This window comes from Plectropomus leopardus, chromosome 7 (genome assembly GCF_008729295.1).
Source record: "Plectropomus leopardus isolate mb chromosome 7, YSFRI_Pleo_2.0, whole genome shotgun sequence".
NCBI classification, from domain to species: Eukaryota; Metazoa; Chordata; class Actinopteri; order Perciformes; family Serranidae; genus Plectropomus; species Plectropomus leopardus.
Window position 1 is genome coordinate 21,900,864 of NC_056469.1, and position 21,097 is coordinate 21,921,960.

Consider the following 21,097-nt stretch of genomic DNA (forward strand, 5'->3'; position numbering starts at 1 on the left):
ATTCATATTTAGTTTGCCCTGAAGTGACTTGAGACATAAGAACTGTGTCTTTACACAGTTGTGGAAAATCATAGTTGTCACACATGTAATGAACTGATACACTATGTAAATTTTTTTTGCAGCGTGTACTCCAAATGTAAAGGTCCCATAAAATGGTATTCATGACTTTTTACATTCAAAGGTAGAGAGGTGACAGGAAATGAAGAGAGAGAGAGAGAGAGAGAGAGGAAATAGCCTGCATTTAAAGCCCTCTAACATAGTCACACCCAAATTATTGTGGTCACAGTATATGGTATGCATCTTAAACACAAGGCTGCTGTGACGCCTGTGTATTCTCTTTTGATAGAGCTTGTAGTGGGGACATAAAACTGTAAGCTATCAATCTTACTTTGAAAAAAGAAAATAATAGTTAGAAACAAGTTCTCCTTTGGTACAACATGAGGTCACCACTAAATATGAGTAGTTTTCTTGAAATTTTAAGTGGCCACTTAATTGTATCTTTAAATAGGTGACAGGTTGGAGATCAGAGATCAGCAAAAGACAAGGTGCTTCACTTTTACAAAGTGTGGATTTTGTAATCATATGACCATGAATAAAAAATTAATTACTTTTGACTCCTAACGATCTGTGGTATTTTGAGCTGTTATTAAATAATGGTGCACTTGTTCTGATATTAACTGCCTGTATTCTCACTTTCTACAAGTTGAAAGGTCTTGTAAAGGCATGTAATTTGATGGCTTAGAAGCAAACAGCACTAACTGAGAACAAAGGTGATCTGATTGTATTGCAGACCACCTTCCTAAGACCTTATTCTGGGAACAGACACTGAGCAGATGCCTCAGGTGACTTTGGACCTGATTAAAATGAGTTACTGTGGCACAGATAAATCACGACAGGCAAATTAAATCTTCACAGAAAGGCAGTAAATTTTCTTAATAATTAAGTACTCTTTAAAGACATGTATGCTGCTACAGGAGGCTGTTTACCAAAATCCAAAATCACATCAATTGAAAGGGTGGTACTCACTTCCTAATCATATTACACAACATAATATTTGGTTTTGAAAAAATGTGAATGTGTGTTTTTGTATTGTAACCATGTAACTATATAGACCCTAGGAGGAATAGCTGCTGCAATGCAAAAGCTCATGGGTATCATGATGAACAAACACAAGTAAACAAAAAATAGAGGTGAAGTTAACACTACTTTTGTAATGAGCACAATATGTCAGCTGGCTCTATAAAATGCCCAGTTAAACCTATTATTGCTTTGGCCTGACCTCTTCCTTACTGAGCCATCAACCCCCAGTGAAACTGAAAACGACTTAATATATTACAGTGGATGATACAATTATGGCACAGTCTGGTCTGAAATAATTTGTACCCCTCTACATTTTTTGCAAAAGAAAAAAGTTATACATATTCACCAGGCATGGTCTTCAGTTCATACAAAACAAAAAAATACTAAAAATGCATGGTATTTACATAGCACGTTAATAACACAAAGCAATTGAGGTAACTTATGCAGTGTGCCTAAATATGTTCCTGCTCTCTATAATGTGCAGTCTCTACTACCATCAAGAAGTTTATTTTGTATATACTTAAGATCATGCCTAATGCTCTTGTAAAAATGTAGACGTTTCAGTTTTTCAAGCAGAAGTTATAGTGGGATGTAAATTCTTTTAGACTGCATTTTCAACTTGCAGCAAAACATATCCCCTCTATATAATGTACAGTCTCTGCTCTAAAGGGTAATCAGTTAAAACATTGCTTGCCTCACTCTATTTGTCGAAATGTTCAAAAAACTGAATGTAGCCTTGTTAATAACATTGTGTTCCTGTTATGCAGGTTTCCAGTGCTATGATAGCCTACAGTGTTGACTGTGTATTTGAATAATCAATATCCTTACAAAAGGTTGAATTAGGTGTACATCACGTATAGAACTAACCTCCAAACAGTAATGACCAAGTAACTGACTCTGTGGTATATTCTAACATTGCCAAAGTATCATTAAAAAATGTTTGCTTTACAAGGAAAAGATGTGATTGCCTTGGTTTTTCAGTAGACATTCTCAGTTTAGTACAATGAATAATTTGATACTACATACAAAATAATAAAGCTATTAATTTGAACAAATGAGCCATTTATTACACCGCAAATTATAGTTGATAAAACAATTCTAAAAAATAATGTAAACAATCTTAATGTTGCTTTTCCCCATTTCCTCAAGTAAAATCAAAGAGTAGAAGCCTAAAGTGGCTCCACCTTCACTGAACATGCACCCTTCCACAACCACAGGAACACTTCCTATGAGGGGCAACTATCTTGAAACAAAATTGGTACTTAATTTGCTCAAAGCTGCAGCAGGTAATCAAACTTGACACGTGGCAAACCCTTAAGTGCAAAGGGTCAAGCATTCCTACTTAATTCACTTTAGCCTCAACAACAAAAGTGCCACACTGTAGCCTCCAAACATGACAAGAGTGACCATGCATGTTGATGTTTGCTATGAAAATAAAAGCTAGACACCTGCTAATGTTGAGAAAGGAGTAGTAGTAGTGAGTAGTCTTCCAACGGACATTGCAGATGAGAACCACTGAAATGCCACAAAAAATGGAATACCATAAAGTAATTCTCCAAAACACATTCAGACACCAAATAAAATATTAACAATTAATCTTCTCATTATTATCTGTTTGTGATTCCATAGTGTATTTTTTTATATTAGAAATAAGAAACTTCAACTCTTCATGATTTATTCTTACTGATTAATATCTGTTTCAGGTTTATAGTACGTCTTACAGTTGCCTCCCTTTACTCTTGTGGGTCTACAGGTTTGATCTTGATGTAGATGCCATTGATCGAGCGAAGCACTAGTCTTGCAATTAACATGGGTTTCCAGATGGGATCCTCTATCAGCTGGTACCTCATCAGTGTCATGGCTGTCACCACTTTCAGCTCGTTCATGGCAAAGTTCTGACCAATGCAATTTCTGAGGAAGAAAAAGCAAAAAAACGTGAGGTATTCTGATATACAGAAGAAGGTCAGAGTATTGATATTTCATCATTTAATCATACACTGAAACAACAAAACATTAAAACCACTGAGAAATCAAGTGGATGAAATTGAGCATCTTGTTACAATGCGATGTTCGGTCCTCAAATTCATGTGGACCTGGGACATGAGCTGAGGGTAGTAGTGCTGACAAACCTGGGCCCAGCAGAGAAAGGCACAAACGCATGAGGTGACCTTTTAGAAGCATTCTCTGGTAGAAAACGTAGTGGGTCAAAGACCTGTGTTGAGACAAAACAAAGTAGCAAATTCCAGTAAAAACTAAATTTTCTTTATTTTTCCTCTAATAACTGAAAGACTTTATGCTGTTTATGGCATGCTGACATCTAGTTCCAAGGCAAAATATAGCATTGTGCATTAATGCTGCATTGACTATGTCATTACTATTATTTGACACATATTGTGTAGGAACAGGATGCAGGGCCACCACAGCAAAAAGGCATAATGTTTTTACTTAAAACATTGATTCTATTAGCCATGCACTACATGTGGTGAGCGGGTGACAGATGAACTTTCATTTCAAAAACATTTGCTTCGGATAAAATCATACTGACTTCGGGGTTTTCCCAGACAGTTGCATTCCTGTGAATCCCAAAGACACTTATTCCAATATAACAACCTACAAATAAGAAAAAAAGGTGTGATGGGTTTAGGATTGTGCAGTGACTTTACAAGTTGTATACAGTACATACAAACAGACCAACATTGTATCTATTTAAGTATGAGACAAAGCATTGTAAAGATGCTACTACCATTTCAAACATGTATGTCTATGGGTGTAAATGTGCCCATGTTGTACAAAGCTGACTTTGAAAAACAAAACATGCTTATTCCAATATAAGAACCTACAAATGAGACAAAACAAAATATGTGTGTTTGGGTTTTGGATGTACAATAACTGGACAACAAGTTTATAAATTCAAATACACTTCATCTATTTACGTATGACATACAGTATTGTAAAAACGTTTCTACCATTTAAAACGTGTGTTTAATGATTTATATGTGTATATGTCCTATGTTGTGCAAGGCTGACTTTGCGAAACAAAAGCCATAGTCAATCTGGAAAAAATGAATACAAGTTAATATTTTACCAGTCTGGTAAAAGTGATTATATAACGTAAGAGTATGCTGTCTTATCTATATAACCTTTCCAAAAACATAAACAACAAACCTTTCTTCAAAGTCCTTCCATCAATAAAGGTCATGGGTTTTGTGGTCTTTCTAGTTACTCCTGGTACAGGAGGATAAAGGCGGAGGGATTCTTTTATGCACATTGTAGTATATGGAATTTTACTGAGGTCCTCCCTTAAATGAGACAAACATGTGTTAGTTGTCAATATTCTAAAAAAGTGACTTCCTAAAGCTCACCTAATCCATCTGCTGTAACACAAAGCAGCACTGACTTGCACTGCCCTTTGGTTTTCAACAGGTAAACCTACCACTCCATGGTGTCCCTACCATCCAGGGCTTGAATGATCTCCTCCCTGCACATTTTCTGGTGTTCTGGGTGGCAGGCCAGACAGTAGAGGATGAAAGACAAGCCACTGGCCGTGGTGTCATGACCCTCAAACATGAAGGTGTCCACCTCTGCTCTTACGTCTTCATCTGACAGACTCTGCTGCTTCTCATCCTGACGGTGAAAAAAAGACAGAAATATAAATAATAAAATACTAATAGGGTCGCTCACTCTCTATTTTATTTACAAGACACTTTTTAAAACTAGTACTTCACTGTACAATAAAACCATATTAAAAGAGCATAATGTGGGGCCATCAGTGAGCATCTGTCAGCCTAGTTTTTTCTGTGTCCCACAACGTTGGCACTTGTCTGCTTTTTGGCCGACACACAGGCGGCCAAAAAGCCATCATCGCCACTAGTTCTTTGATGTTCATTAAGTGTGTCTGGGCCTTAAAGGTTTGTGGTTTGTTACCTGTGTCATGACAGTGAGCAAAATTGAGACTATCCAACTCCTTGAATCATTGGACTGGATACAAGATCACATAACATACTCTTGCAAAGAGAAGGATGTCCAGAAAGTCCAAGTTTCTTTTGGCCTGTATGCGTTCCAGCTCTTTCTCCTCCTTCAGTGCTTTTTTCCTCTTTCTTATGATAGCCTCTTCAAAAGACAAGAAAATTTAATATTTGCGGACTAATTGTTAAAATACAGCAATGTGTACACCAACCAGTGTATGCATTACTCTTTAATGCAAAGTGATCAAATGCAGTTTCATTGAAACTTGCCAACAGTTTCAAATTGTCATTAATTAAGGTGTGTGTGGAATTTTTACCTGTATGACCATGAGCCACTCTGCATGCTTTCCTGTATCTGAAGCCATGTGGGCTGAGGTAGAAAATCAAGTCGTTATGGTATGGAAACGTCCTGAACCGCAGGTGAATCAGATGACTGAGTTCATAAACTGCCTTGATGTATTCATTTTTTCCACTGAAATGAGAACGTAGACAAATATTCAAAGATCAGTTTTCTCTACACATGATTCAGATGGCTAAAGCAATTAACAACTGAAAACATAGATCTGACCTTGTGCATGGCTGAAAAAGGTTTGTATGGACTCACCTCTCAGTCTGACAGTTGCTGCTGTAGCTGAAAGCACACTTTAAGATGCTGTCAAGTGTCATGAGGCTCACGTGTTCAAACAATTCAAAAGACTTGCTGGTGTTTGCATAACTTTCCCATTTGTCCTGGAAACATTGAGAACAGATGTGACATCTCTGCAAAAATCTCCGACACACTCAACCAAATTCTGGCAAAACATATAGCATCTAGAAAGCCTTAAAGCCTTTTTGTTCACTTATAAATTGGGATTTAAATGTCTACATGTCTCATTTACATACCAACATTGTTTTAGCAGATTCTGCCATCAATTTAGTGTATGGTTTCAAAACTTCATAATGGAAACCTGGGGTCAAAAGTCGTCTGTGCTGAAACCACTTTTGACCATTTGACACCAATAAGCCTTCACCTGAAAACAGAGAAAAAAACACAGTGTGTGTGTGTCATTCAGTAAATCATCTCAGTAATAAGTCAAAATATGCAGTAGGCAAAAGGCAAAGCAGTCTTACCAATCCATGGCTCAAGAAACCTGTATGCTATATCATCTTTTGGCTCTGTTATCAAACAAACAAATCAGTAAAAATTATGTTACATTGACCTTTGGTTGTTAAAAAAAAGTACCCAGTACCCAGTGTTCCTGTAGGACATTGTAAAAAAGTACTAGATGTACTACACTGTTATTATGTATATAATTTCAGTAAAGGCACACCTGTTGATGCCAATATGGTCTTCACGTAATCTGGATGTTGAATGTTGAGGTAAGAAACAAAGGGACCGAACCACAATGTCATAGCGTACCCCACCACACTGCTTTCCCCATTCCACAATCTTGTCAAAATCTGTCCCATCTTGTTTAAACTAAAAGCAAGATGAAAACATGAGAAGGTTAACCACAGGACAAAGTGCTACTGACCAAACTGATGTTTAATAACTGCATTTTGCTAATGTGCGACATTATTTAAGTCCCTTCGCTAAGTAAAGGTTAAGAAAATGTATAAAAAAGTACTAAATTACAATTTACCACACAGAATATGAAAATGTATTTCATTAACTAAAATGTGCATTATATTTCTGTGACCTTGGTGTCTTTTCTGCTTAATTTTGCCAAATTTCAAAAATGGTGGGCAGTTCTGGTTCAAAAGGCCTGACTAGCTATGGATTCCAAATCCAAGACAGGAGAAGACTCAGAGAAAAATGGAGAATAAAAAATAATAATATAAGAATAATAATAATAATAATATAATAATAATAATAATAACAGTGCATGGATAGATCTTTTAATTTTTACCGCCAGCACTGCAAAGTTAATGTAACAAAAATAAAAAAATAGTGGTTAAACATATTAGTGAATGCTCATGTAGACCCATTAATAATATTGATAGACTAGTTTGACTTTATGTGTTGTGTTACCTGCAGCTCCAGACATATTTTTTTTTGTTTGTTTTGGGCCAGAAATGGCTTTTTTGATAGTAAAGGTTGCCTAGCTGACTAGCTAAAACCAACTAAACCCAACTAAAAAACCAACTATTAGCATTTGTAATTTAGCTGTTCTCTTTTTTAGCAGGGTGCATAGATCTGTCATTGTGATGCATCACTGTAAAGCACTCTGCAACCTTTACTTACTTATAAGTACACTACTAACATTACTTACACAAATATTGTTTAAGTTACTAGGCAGAGTACATTACCTCCTTAGCATGTCCAAAAAAACCAGTGTGCTGGTGGTCCTGGAAAAGCTTCCGCGTTTCGTTGCGCATCTCGTCTTCGGCCAAACAAGACAGTCAGTTTACTGACGAAGGCAACAAGACAAAGTAGAGCAAACAAGTGAAGCAACTGAGGCCAGCCCACATGAAATTTAAGGAAAGAGTCGGTTGACTCCATCTCAGTTGAGTAGTGTCCGTGCCTCGCTGGAGGAAAGACTGAACTTATGGAAAAGTGGCTTGATTATATTGATAAAGTGAGACGCAAATCACAGGGTCCGCATCACTACAGCATCGGTGTCCCCCTGTGACGAGCCGAGGAGTCGGACAGTCTCAGTCGGACAGTCTCAGTTTTCATAGCCATTAACTCTCAGTTACAAGGTATGATGTAATCAACGGTGGGCGGGCGGAAAATCTGCTCAAGCTTGTCTATCATGTGATGACTTCAGGTGCTGACAAAAAACACAGGATTTTGAAGGAACTTGGGAGGAAAGTTCATGAAAAAATGCCTAGTAAAAATTATCTTTGGGAATGATCAGTTTTGTTCAAAGTGTATCAACAGAGAGGTGTTAATTCAACTGTATGGTCATTTTGGAGGTTTATGGCGTTGTTGATCAAGGCTCAAACTACAACAGGCTATCGTGTTAAACTTTATCTCTGGGCAGCCTTAATGAGGGATTTTTTTAAAAAAAAAAATCTTCCTAATAAACATGTTACAGATGCTCAAAAGTCAGAGACAGAGAATAATCCTAAAAAGTGATTTGAGTGCAAAAAAAGAATAAAATATTACAAAATACATATTAGATAAAATAAAAATAATAAAAATATAAAATCCATATACACTGCATACACCTTTTACGTATACAAATACTGTACATGATAGTTACCCACGATAACTAAATATATATATATATATATATATATATATATATATATATAAAAGCTGCATTTTCTTAGGCATTGTGTGTATTATTGTCCAGGTTCACTAGTAAGCTTATTTGGCAGCCGAGATTTATATATATATAAAAGCTGCATTTTCTTAGGCATTGTGTGTATTATTGTCCAGGTTCACTAGTAAGCTTATTTTGTATGGGGGAGACTTTAACTGAATTTGTGATCCACAAATCTCATCTAGCTGTCCCCTTCCATCAGATGCTCCACTCTTTGCAGCTGTAGACGAAATTAAGAAATCTTTTGGTTTACCCGATATATGGTGCTGTCTAAATCTCGGCTGCCATGAATACACATATTACTTTAAACTCTGCAACTCTTACTCCAGAATAAACTATCTGCTTTTGTCAACTGCCTTGAATGAGAATGTAAGATATTCTGAGATCCGCCATAATTTGAGATCAGAACATGCTTTTATTTCTGTGATATTTTCTCAAAGTTAAACAGTATAAGAAGCTTGTGTCATTGGTTGAGTGGAAAAATAACAGACTGATTACATGTATGGGGTTGAACATTTACTCTGCTTTAAAGCAAAACAAAGGTGCCAAAGAAAAACATTGTGGATGGAACTTGAAAAATTAGAAAAGCAACATATGGATAATTCGAGTAATTTGGAGCATCAAAAAAATCAATGTTTCTCATGAAGTCGGAGTTGCAAACTTTGTATAGATTAATGCCATAATATTTTGAGAATGGTGATAAGGCTGGCAAAATGTTAATTGCTCAGCTTATAACAAATGGAGAGTAATTGATAATTGTTGCCATCCATTACTGCAAGGGGTCTTTAAGAACAAGAACCAGTACAAATAAACATGACTTTTTGAGATTACTATACATAACTATATGATATATTTTATTATTAAGGAAGCTGATGCAAATTTATCTTAACATCGCTGAACTACACTGATAGAGAATATGGAAAGGACAGTGTCAGAGATTAAATCTGCAATTAAATCACTTGCTTCTGGTAAAGCACCTGATGGTGATGGATTCACTATTGAGTTTTATAAATATTTTAGAGATACACAGTCACCTTTTCTACATTTAATGTATCATACTGATAATTATTCACTGCCAGGCAGCATGCGCTCAGCTGTGATTTCTGTGTTGCAAAAACCATGCAAAGACCATCTACAGGAGGATAATTTTCACCCCCTGAACCTTTTAAACAGTGACTATAAGATGTTTGCAAAGATGCTCACAATATGCCTTGAGACTCCTAAACTCATCCTTCAATTCGAAAAGATATAGCAGGATTTAAGGACAAATTTTTATTCCTTTTTTAAAAAAAAAAAACTACATTAAAAAAATTACTAATACATCTACCTTGTACCTTGAAAGAGTGGTTACTTCTTTAATATGAACCAAGTGGGTTTCATTGCTGTCCTCCAACATGAGGACACCTTTTCATGCTATGTTGAAACAACATCTCATCGGCATCCAGCAGTAGTGATATCGCTGGAAAAAGTGTCTGACAGGATAGAATGGCCTTATTTATATCACACAGTAACACAATTTGGCTTTGATTAAACTTGTCTGCAGTGGATTAAGGCTCTTTATCATGAAACCATTGCCAGTGTTATAACCAGTGGTATAATATTGTCCCTTTTCCAACTTTTCAGGTCCACCAGACAGGGTTGTCTAGGTTCTCTGGCTTTTTCATACCAGTACTTGAACCACAGACTGTGCCATCACTGCCAATTCAAACACAACAGATATTATTAACCTTTATGGATGCCATTTTAAAATGAATCTCTGTGTGGACGACAATCTTTTGACATCATCTCACCCAGGTGATTGAGTCCCACACCCTTTAAAACTCATTAATGATTTCAGCCATTAGTCTGGCAATATGGTCAACCTCAGTAAGAGAGAGGCCACTACGCTTAACCATTTTACTCACCCAGCAGAGTTAGCTTCTACATTGTGTGCAAGACTCATGATATGAAATATTTTGGTATTATGTAATGTAATCTCCAGCTGAAAAAAAAATTACGAGTTGAATGAACCAAAGCTTTTTAAAACTGTGAAGCAAGATCTTAATAGATGAACAACAATGCCCCTATCATTTTGAGGAAGAGCAGAAATAATCAAAATAAACGAATTTCCAAGACAATCTTTTTTCACGTACACACACACACACACACACACACACACACACACATATATATACATATATGTATACATATGTATGTATAGGGTATGACATGATTTGAAGTATACAACAGGTATTTCAACTTGACTCATGGCAAACCCTGACATTCCTAAAACAATTATTCCTGCTTAATCAACTTTAGCCTGAACAAATTACGTACCGCTCTGTTGCCTCCAAACATGACCACCAAAAGCTAGACACTCCCTGACGTCAAGAGTAGGGAGTGTCTTCAAGTAGGCATCACATCGCAGATGAGAGCAAAGTTCTGACTGGACCATAATAAAGCCACGGAAATGGAATACCAATGTAATTATTACAAAACTGATTTGGTGAAAATGTCCGACTACAATATACTGTAAGTGCTATTCATTTTATCATACATACAGTGCAAAATGCATATTAAAAACTCTTAGTGTTAGAAATGATTCTAAAATACAAGTGTAACTTATTAAGTCAAGTAATTTCCCCAAAACATATTCAGCCACTAAATAAAATAGTTTACATTTTTATCTTATCTGTTTCTGATTCTATAGTGCAGAGGGGTTTTTTTTTAATCTAAGAAATTAATAAACTTCAACTTCTAACAAATTTCCCTCACTGACCAATGTATTTCCAGGTCTCTCCAGGTTTCCCTATAGTAGTTTCCCTTATGGGTCTACAGGTTTGATCTTGATGTAGATGCCATCTATTGAGCTAAGTATCAATCTTGGAATTAACTTGGGTTTCCGAGCAGGGTCCTCTATCAGCTGGTACCTCATCAGGGTCATGGCTGTCGCCACTTTCAGCTCATTCATGGCAAAGTTCTGGCCAATGCAATTTCTGAGGGAGAAAAACAGCAAAAAATGAGGCGTAACATGATAAATGCAATGCTTCTAAGGAATAACATAAGAGGACACACGTAGGTCAGAGCAGTGATATTTCATCCTTTGTACTCAGAAGGACAAAAACAGTAAATGATCAACAAAATAAATCAACAGTCAGTACCAGAGTTATTATTTTTGCATGTGGACTGACTTAATATGAAGAAAAACATATGATAGTCCTGTAGTAAATGTGGATGTAATAAAACTCATGCTGATCAGTTTTGGTGAAAATCTACATGGGACCAGTAATTTAAGTATTTTTTTAATGGATTGTCATTAGTGCTGTACAAAATACTTTCAAACGTCTTTCATAACTTCAACATCTGATTATACATACATATTTGCATGTCTATTCATTCTGTTAAAGCCTAGTATTTCTTGCAGCAAAATATTAGGCTACGCTAATGTTGGTATTAATATACTTTTTGTAGAATTAGATTCCAGTGTGTAGGATTATTTCTGACCTAAATGATTCAAACATCTCCTATAACTCCTTCAGCTCTAATATGTCAATAAAATGAAACAATAATTTAAAATCTGGTTTTATCCGAGGTTAAAATTTTAGTTCAGGAAATATGCACATTAGTGCATATTTAATTAGATTACCAATTTGCATAATACAACTTAAATTTCAGAAAATGTGGAATACAAAAAAAATTGTCTTACTGTAAGTTATCAACTAGGGAAGTTAAATGGTAATATCTGTTAGTTAATCCTATTCCACCTGGGGTGTCTCCCCATGAAGTATTACCTTTAAGGGTTGTGCATCTAACTATTAATCCCAGCAATCTGTTTCTATTTGTATGTGTGTCCTTTGCATATCTCAGAAAAGTTAATCCAATCCACTTCACCCTTTCTGGGTGCAATGCTGAGGATCCAAGGACGTACAATGTCTAATATAGCCTAGCAGTTTTTTTTGTCATGGTAAAAAGGCGGCTGGTGCAAGGTTACACATCCGCATACTACAGCCTTTTGTCTGATAAATGCACAGAGAGTAAGTGTGGACTGAGAACCTCCCTCCCTAGCTCTTAGTGAGGCAGTAACGCAATATGTAGGACAAGGTGAGGACAAACCTTGGTCCAGCAGAGAATGGGACGAATGCATGAGGCGACCTCTTGGAAGCATTCTCCGGTAGAAAACGCAGTGGGTCAAAGACCTGTGGAGACAGCAGATCAAAAAAACAAATGCCAGTAAATCCCAACATGTTCTTGATTTTTTTCACTTTTTTCCAGTGAGAATTGAATGACTGAACTCTTTTCATGATATGCTGACATCTGGTACCAAGGCAAAATAGATTTTGTATGAATTATGCACCAATTTGTCACCACAGCTAAGAGCGATGATACTTTTATTTTTAATGTAATACTTCTATTGATCATGTACACCATGTCGTGAGTGGATGACAAGGGAACTTTCATATAAAAAACTTTGCTTAGAATATAATCATCTTGACTTACATCGGGGTTTTCCCAGACAGCTGCATTCCTGTGAATCCCAAACATGCTTATTCCAACATAAGAACCTACAAATAAGAAAAACAAAAGATGTGGGTTTGGGTTTTGGATGTGCAATAACTGGACAACAAGTTTATAAATACAAATACACTAACAGTTCATCTATTTACGTATGACATACAGTATTGTAAAGACGTTACTAGCATTTAAAACGTGTGGTTAATGGTTTATATGTGCCCTATATTGTCAAAGGCTGACTTTGCAAAACAAGGTGAAAGTTATTATGCACTCAACAGTAAAAACATCAAGATCAAACCTTTCTGCAAAGTCCTTCCATCAATAAAGGTCATGGGCTTCGTGGTCTTTCTGCTTATTCCTGGTACGGGAGGATAAAGGCGGAGGGATTCTTTTATGCACATTGTAGTGTATGGAATTTTACTGAGATCCTCCCTTAAAATAAGACAGATATGCAATACCCGTCAGAATCCGAAAAAAAATGGTGACTACCCAAAGCTCATCTAATCCATCTGCTGTAACACAAAGCAGCACTGACTTGCACTGCCCTTTGGTTTTCAACAGGTAAACCTACCACTCCATGTTGTCCTTGCCATCGAGGGCTTGAATGATCTCCTCCCTGCACTTTTTCTGGTGTTCTGGGTGGCAGGCCAGACAGTAGAGGATGAAAGACAAGCCACTGGCTGTGGTGTCATGACCCTCAAACATGAAGGTGTCCACCTCTGCTCGTATGTCTTCATCTGACAGACCCTGTTGCTTTTCATCCTGACAGTGAGAAAAAAAGACAAATAGAAAACAAAAAACTTAATACTGTATTTGAAACTGTCATTGATAGTTTCAGACCAACAGAGTTGTCATTTTAATGGTCAGCGCTCACATTGTGTAAGTATGTACTTGCACTCATCTGTGAGCTCACGGGCATGTTGTTTCCTACTTGACGCATGGTCAGGTGCATTGTTGATGTATTGCTATTTTGAGGCAGGCGAAAGCAATTGAGCCATTTAAAAACAAAACCTTGTCTGAAGTCAATGCCACAGTATTTTCCTAGTATTTAAAGGGTGCATTACTTAGATAATAAGATGTGCCTACATAGGGGGGTTCATAAAGTGGACACATTCTGCTTGTAACACAAACAAGGACTTGCTAATGAGTGAAAAAATACAACTCCAATTACAAAAAAGTTGGTATGCTGTGTAAAATATGAAAACAGAGTGCAAAGATTTCCTTTCGACTTATATTCACCTGAATACACAAAGACAATACATTGTTAAAACAGATAAATCCTTTTTTTGAAAATACACTTTACAATACAAATTTGATGACTGCAATATATTTTTAAAAAGTTGGGAAAGGGTCATATTTACCACTGTGTTACATCACCTGTCCTTTAAATAACACTGAGTAAGTGTTTTGGAACAGAGGACACTACTTGTTGAAGTTTTTAAAGTGAAACTCTTTGCCTTTCTTGCTTGATGTACAACTCTGGTTGCTGAACAGTCTCTTACAAGTTTTTTTTTACCTTTAAGCTGCAAACTGGACAATTCCAATGAAATCTCACTGTATAACCTACAATGACAGTGAAGGTCTATCTATCTATTTATCTATAATGTGATACATTCGCAATGGGAAACATGTCTTGACAGTAGGCAGGCCAGTTGAGTGCCCACTCTTTTTTTTTTTACAATGAAGCCACGCAGTTGTAACACATGCAGAACGTGACTTGGCATTGTCTTGTTGGAATAACAGAATGTCCCATCGTCTGGATGGCAGCATATGGTGCTCCAAATCACGCATGTATGTTTCAGTGCTCATGGTGAGTTCATGGATATGAATGTTACCCATGATGCCATACCCCTATACCATCACAGATGCTGGCTTTTTAACTTTGAGATAGTTACAGTCTGGATGGTCCTTTTTTCTCTTCAGCCCAAAGGACAAATTGTCCATGATTTCTAAAACAATATGAAATGTGGTCTCAACAGACCACAGCACACTATTCCACTGTCAGTGCATCTCAGATGAGCTCAGGCCCAGAGAACTTGGTGGCGTTTATGGATGTTACTGATATGAGGCTTTCACTTTGCATGGGACAGTCCTAACTTGCATTTGTAGATGCAGAGACAGGCTGAGTTCATCTACATTGGTTTTCCAAAGTGTTCCCGATCCCATGTAGTAATGTCCTTTAGTAAGTCATGCCGGTTTTTAATGCAGTGGCACCTAAAGCCCAGTTCAGATCAAAGATTTGCGATGAAATGAAACCATTATAGAAATTTGCAGAGTAGGAATTCGCCAGTCTCAGCTCGACACAGGCCAGCTAATGGTGTCACCTGCAAATAACCTGGTCAAATTGCTAGTGGCTGGTTGTAGAAGGTGAGGCATGTTACCTGTTTCAACAGGTACATCAACTTGTAGTAAAGTCCGCTAGTCAAGTCAGTAAACTGTCCGCAAACAGCAATTGCTGCTGCAATTTATGACAACAGACCATCCGGCACGATCCGGCAGGTTGTTGGAACGTTACAGACAGGTGCAGTGCAAGTAGTTGCCAGTTTCACATCCTCTCATCATGAATCTTTGGTCTGAACTGGGCCTAAGGGATTGACAGTCATAGGCACTCAGTGTTGATTTTCCACCTTTTCCCTTTATGTGCAGACATTTCTCCTGATTTTCTGAATCTTTTGATAATGTTATGGATTGTAGAATCCATAAATTCTTTGCAATTGTGATTGAGAAACTGTTGGACTATTTGCCCACAAAGTTTTTCAAATGTGATGAACCTTGCACCTTCCTGGTTTGTGAATGACTGAGTCTTTTGAGGACACCCCTGTTACTGATTAACGTTTCAAACAGCCATTTTTGAGCATTTCAAAACTTTTTCAGTCTTTTGTTGTCACTGTTCCCACTTTTTTTTAAATGTGTTGCAAGCATCAAATTCAGAGATAGTGTATATTTTCAATAAACAATAAAGTTCGGAAAAAAAGAGAGATTACTGGTTTGCTCTGTGGATCACAATCAAATGTAGGTCACAAAATAGTATTGGTTGCTCATCGAAGACAGGCTACAACAGGATAAAACAATACAGTTTATCAGTATGAATATTAAATATCTCTTGGACTGTATTAAATTGAATATATTGAAAAGTATTTGAAAATCATTGCATTCTAATTTTATTTATACTTCAGAGAGCATTGCATCTTCTTGGAATTAGGGTTGCATATCATTTGTAAGAAAGATATAATATACATTTTCAAAATGTGAACAAAGCAGAGAGCATAGCAGAGCAGCAGAGGTGCAAGACGCTGTACGTATTTACCACAAGAAGCAGTGTAACTTCATTGATGATGTCAGAAGCTTATAGTGAAGGCTATTTATACTTTAAATGTCTTTATACTACACTTTTTAAGGAGGACTTTGTAATTTTGTGTTTTGACTATTGGTTGACAGTTTACTCACTAAAAGGCCCTGACACACTAAGCCAATGGCCAGCCTTTAGTCCAGTATCTTTGATCCTTATTTTTGTGGTGTGTCCCATACTGTGTTTTTTTTTTTTTTGCCAATTCAGCACGTTGAATCAGTGACTGAGACGTCAGAGCCCGTCATGCAATCAATCTGATTAGCTCAGTGTCGAGGTGAGAAATGGAAGCGAAGAAAATAAACTTTGTATTGGGTAAGATATTTTTTTTGGCAATTGACCTCTTTAGCAGAAGTGGCTTGTAATTCTTGGGGTTATGGTTTGCTAGCACAAGGCAGATATATTTTTTTCTTTTAAAATCAGATTGTGTTGTAACATAACATACTTTTGCAAAGAGAAGGATGTCCAGAAAATCCAAGTGTCTTTTGGCCTGTATGCGGTCCAGCTCTTTCTCCTCCTTCAGTGTTTCTTTCCGCTTTCTGATGACTGCCTCTTCAAAGGACAAAACAATGAATATATGCAGACTAACTCTTAAAATACAGCAACATGTAAAATATCAACCCAAAGTTTAGTGTCTGGGCTTCTCTTTATTGCAAAGTGATCAAATGCAGTTTCATTGAAACTTGCCAACAGTTTGAAATCATTAATCAAGGTATGAGTGAAATTTTTACCTGTATGACCATGAGCCACTCTGCATGCTTTCCTGTATCTAAAGCCATGTGGGCTGAGGTAGAAAATCAAGTCATTATGGTATGGAAACGTCCTGAACCGCAGGTCAATCAGATGACTGAGCTCATAAACTGCCTTGATGTATTCATTTTTTCCACTGAAATGAGAACATGGGCAATCATTAAAAGACCAGTTTCCTCCACTCATGATTCAGACAGCTAAAGCAGTTAAGCAATTAACAACTGAAAACATAGATCTGAACTTGTGTGTGGCTGAAAAAGGGTTGTATGGACTCACCTCTCAGTCTGACAGTTGCTGCTGTAGCTGAAAGCACACTTTAAGATGCTGTCAAGTGTCATGAGGCTCACATGTTCAAACAGTTCAAAGGACTCACTGGTGTTTGCATAACTTTCCCATTTGTCCTGGAAACATTGAGAACAGATGTGACATCTCTGCAGGAGATGAAACACACTCAACCAACTCTGACACAACATATGTCATCTAGACAGCATTACTTCACTATTATGGTCTCTGTTATCTTATTATAAATTGTCATTTACATACCAACATTGTTTTAGCAGAGTCTGCCATCAGTTTAGTGTATGGTTTCAGAACATCATAATGGAAACCTGGGGTCAAAAGCCTTCTGTGCCGAAACCACTTTTGACCCTTGGACACCAACAAACCGTCACCTGAAGACAGAGACACACAGTGCATGTGTCATTCAGTATAACATCTCAGTCATAAGTCAAAATATTCTGTAGGCAAAAGGTAAATCAGTCTTACCAATCCAAGGCTCAATAAAGCAATATATAAAATCATCTTTTGGCTCTGTTAGGAAACAAAAAAAATAAAAAAAAAATCTGTTACAATGACCCTTGGTCATAAAAATATAGTCAGTGTTCCTGACGGAGATTATAAAAACCACTGAACTGGCAACACTGATATAACATTGTATCATTTCAGTAAAGATGAGAAAAAAAAAATTGTTCACACACCTGTTGATGCCAATACGGTCTTTACATAATCTGGATGTTGAATGTTGAGGAAACAGACGAAGGGACCAAACCATATTGGGAAAGCATAAGGGTAATACTTTGACCATTCCAAAATCTTGTCAAAATCTGTCCCATCTTGTTTAAACTGAAAGTAAGATGAAAACATGTAAATGTTAACCATACCTTAAGGTTAATGACAGCATAATGTGTTACTGACTGATCTGAAGTTTACTCAGTTTTGTTAATGTGCAGTATTACCTAAATTCTTTAATTAAGAAAAAGTAAAGAAACAACATAAAAAGATACTCAATCACAAGTTTAAGTCTTGTGTTTAAAATGTATTGATTTATTTTTAGCTTTTGGTGTATCAGACCTTCATTAGAGTCAATAATGGATTCAGCAATGGACTGGCAGGTTAAAATAACTAATCCCATTTTAATCATTGGCATTGGGCCTATGCGACACACCTGTGCACACCATGGTGGCAGAGGCATCACCTCATGGAAATTGTAGTTTTTAAGTAGGGGAGAGCTGAGTCAGTTGGGACAGGGGGACACCAGGGACAGTGCCTTTTTAGTACATTTGGAAGCAACTATTCCTAAAATATTCACTAGGCTCATACTAAGCACCCCCCTCTTCATCTTCAACATCAAAGTGGAGATCTTATTCCAGTCCAAATTCAAAAATAACTAGTGCTGACTGCTGATTTATTTTGTTTATTGTTTGTTGAATTTTCTGTCTGAATTCAGAGCATGACTCATCACTGCTCTTACTTGCTCCTGCCCTCTTATGTTATTGCTTAAAATCATTGCATTTATCATCATACACCTCTTTTGTTTTTTTCTGCTGTTTTTCTCCCTCGGAAATTGCACTGGTCAGAGCTTTGCTGTGAATGAGTTGAAAGTGGCAACAGCCATGACACTGATGAGGTACCAGCTGATAGAGGACCCCACGCAGAAACCCAGGTTAATTCCAAGGCTGATACTTCCCTCAATCTATGGCAATTATATCAAGATTGAACCTCTAGACCCACAAGAGTAAATGGCGCTGCTATAAGCCTGGGAAATACATTAATCAGTAAGGGTAATAAGAGGAGTTGAAGTTTTTCATAAGTACTTTCTTAAAGAGAAGTTGCACTTATGTTTTGGTATTATTTTCTCACTATGCAACAGTTTTTAATGAGACATTTTGCACTTAATATGTGAAAAAGGAATAGGACCTATAATAAATTGCGGTATGACATTAGCACCAAATCAGTTTTGCAACTTACAGAGTTGTACTCCACTTCTGTGGTATTTCTATCGACCAGTCAGAAATATGATCTCATCTACGACATGATGTCCGATTTAAGACACTCTAGTCTTGACGTTACATAGTGTCTAGCTTTAAGTGATCATTAATGTGCATGGTCACTCTTGTTATGTTTGGTTGCTACAGCGCAGGGCTTTATCTGTTCAGGCTAAAGTTAATTGAGCAGGAGTAGTTGTCCTTGTTATGTGAAGGTTTGCCATGAGTCAAGTTTGAATACCTGTTGCAGCCTTGAGCAAATAAAGTGCAGGAGTCATGACAAGGTAGTTACCTGGCCACAGGAGCATGCATGCATTCAGTGACGCTAGATGCTATACTTTGATTTTACTTAAGAGAACAAAAATAGCAACATGTGGATTGTTTAACTTATCATTTAGTATCAACTATGAACTCAGTGTGGCATTGCTCATCTATAAAAATAAATGTAGCATATGTAAATCACATTAAGCTGTACCACTGAAATAAGGACTCAGAGGGTAGCCAACTTCCATATCTCAGTAAAAATTTGAGGATATGTAATAATTTTACATACATTTTCTTTCTTGAAAAAATGTTTGAAAAAATTATAAATAAATAAATTATGAATGCTACATACCTATTAGACGATCAATTTATATTTATTTATATTCCCTTCTTTTTTTAATAAAAAATCTTTTTTTTGTGTCCCAACCATCCCTACCAACTGTCCAAACTGTCCAGAAGAGGCAGAATTTCAGGAAATTGCATTCCTACATTTATAGTACAACAAAACTTTTCAATTTAAATCTATATATGGCCATTTAATAGGGTTGCTGATCGATTTAGGCCCAGTTCTTGACATTTGAGTGCTAAGTATTTAAATTTTACCTTTTGAGTGTAAATACGCATTGTGCCTGCCCTCTAAAGGTTAAAACCTGGCTATTGCAATTTAAATTTGCTGTTGGCAGATCCTGGTAGCAGAAGCCTGGTTTCATCACCAACCGAGCCCTCTCTTGCCGCCCCGTCACCACCCTCTCACCATCTGACTACTTTGTGTGTGCAGGGAGGTTTGCTGTGGATCAAGAGGTGGCAGGATTGGGTGACTGGGCATGCCTTAGCCACTGTAGTTAGTGCTGTAAAGGCTTAGTTAATTGTTAGCAGACACCACCTGTGGGATCCAACTGCTTTGATTACTTTGCAATACATCTGTGAGTAATGAAAAGTGATTTTGTATCCATAGAAAATGTCCCAACCAACCCCACTCTCCCCTACTGAATGGAGTACTGTGAACTATACAAATGTAAGCAATGCTTTTTATAAAACACAAAAATGGGGAGAAACGCTGGGAATATGGCAAAACATTTCTGCCAATGATTACAATGAGATTTGTTATTTGCACCACCTTGAATAAGTCTGACATACTGAAATCTCCAAAATTAAACAATGGATAGATCTAACATTATCTGGCCTAAACTGTTATCTGTCATTGTAAAGCACTTTGCAATTTTGTTTATTTAAACTGCTATAAAAACACAAAAGTTATTTTTAATGTTACGTAACACTTATCTAACACAAAAGTTGAGCCTAACTGGGTGCTCATGAATCTTGAATTACCTCCTTCACATGTCCAAAAAGCCAGTGTGCTGGTGGTCCTGGAAAAGCTTCGAAGTTTAGAAGCGTATCTCTTCTTTCGACGAGCAAGATCGTGAATTTATAGACGACGGCAACAAGACAAAGTAGAGTAAACAAGTGATACATGTGAGGCCAGCCCAACTGAGATTTCACCAGAGCCTCAGCTGACTCCATCTTGCGTAGAGTTTGTGCCCCGCTACAGTACAAATAGACTACAGGTAAAAGTGGTATGATAGTGTGTGAAGTGTGAAGAGTAAAACAGAGCGTGCGCACTATTGCTACACCAACAAAAGGTGGTGAGCAGAGGAGGCGGTGTCTGCACGCAGTTAGACAGTTATC

The 21,097-nt window shown here is 37.0% G+C and overlaps 1 protein-coding gene and 1 pseudogene across 1 annotated transcript; both read right to left on the bottom strand.

Annotated features, from left to right (window-relative positions):
- Positions 1–908: 908 nt before the first annotated feature.
- On the bottom strand, positions 909–7,714 carry LOC121945974 (annotated as a pseudogene).
- Positions 7,715–10,178: 2,464 nt separating this feature from the next.
- On the bottom strand, positions 10,179–21,088 carry LOC121946153 (cytochrome P450 4B1-like). The gene is made up of 12 exons (XM_042490607.1): positions 20,741–21,088; positions 17,861–18,005; positions 17,649–17,693; positions 17,427–17,554; positions 17,160–17,284; positions 16,865–17,019; positions 16,579–16,685; positions 13,359–13,549; positions 13,086–13,219; positions 12,773–12,837; positions 12,389–12,471; positions 10,179–11,271 (listed from the first exon to the last, which is right to left on the bottom strand). The coding sequence occupies exons 1-12, from the start codon at positions 20,930–20,932 to the stop codon at positions 11,100–11,102; spliced, it is 1,542 nt and encodes a 513-aa protein (XP_042346541.1). The 5' UTR covers positions 20,933–21,088; the 3' UTR covers positions 10,179–11,099.
- Positions 21,089–21,097: the final 9 nt, after the last annotated feature.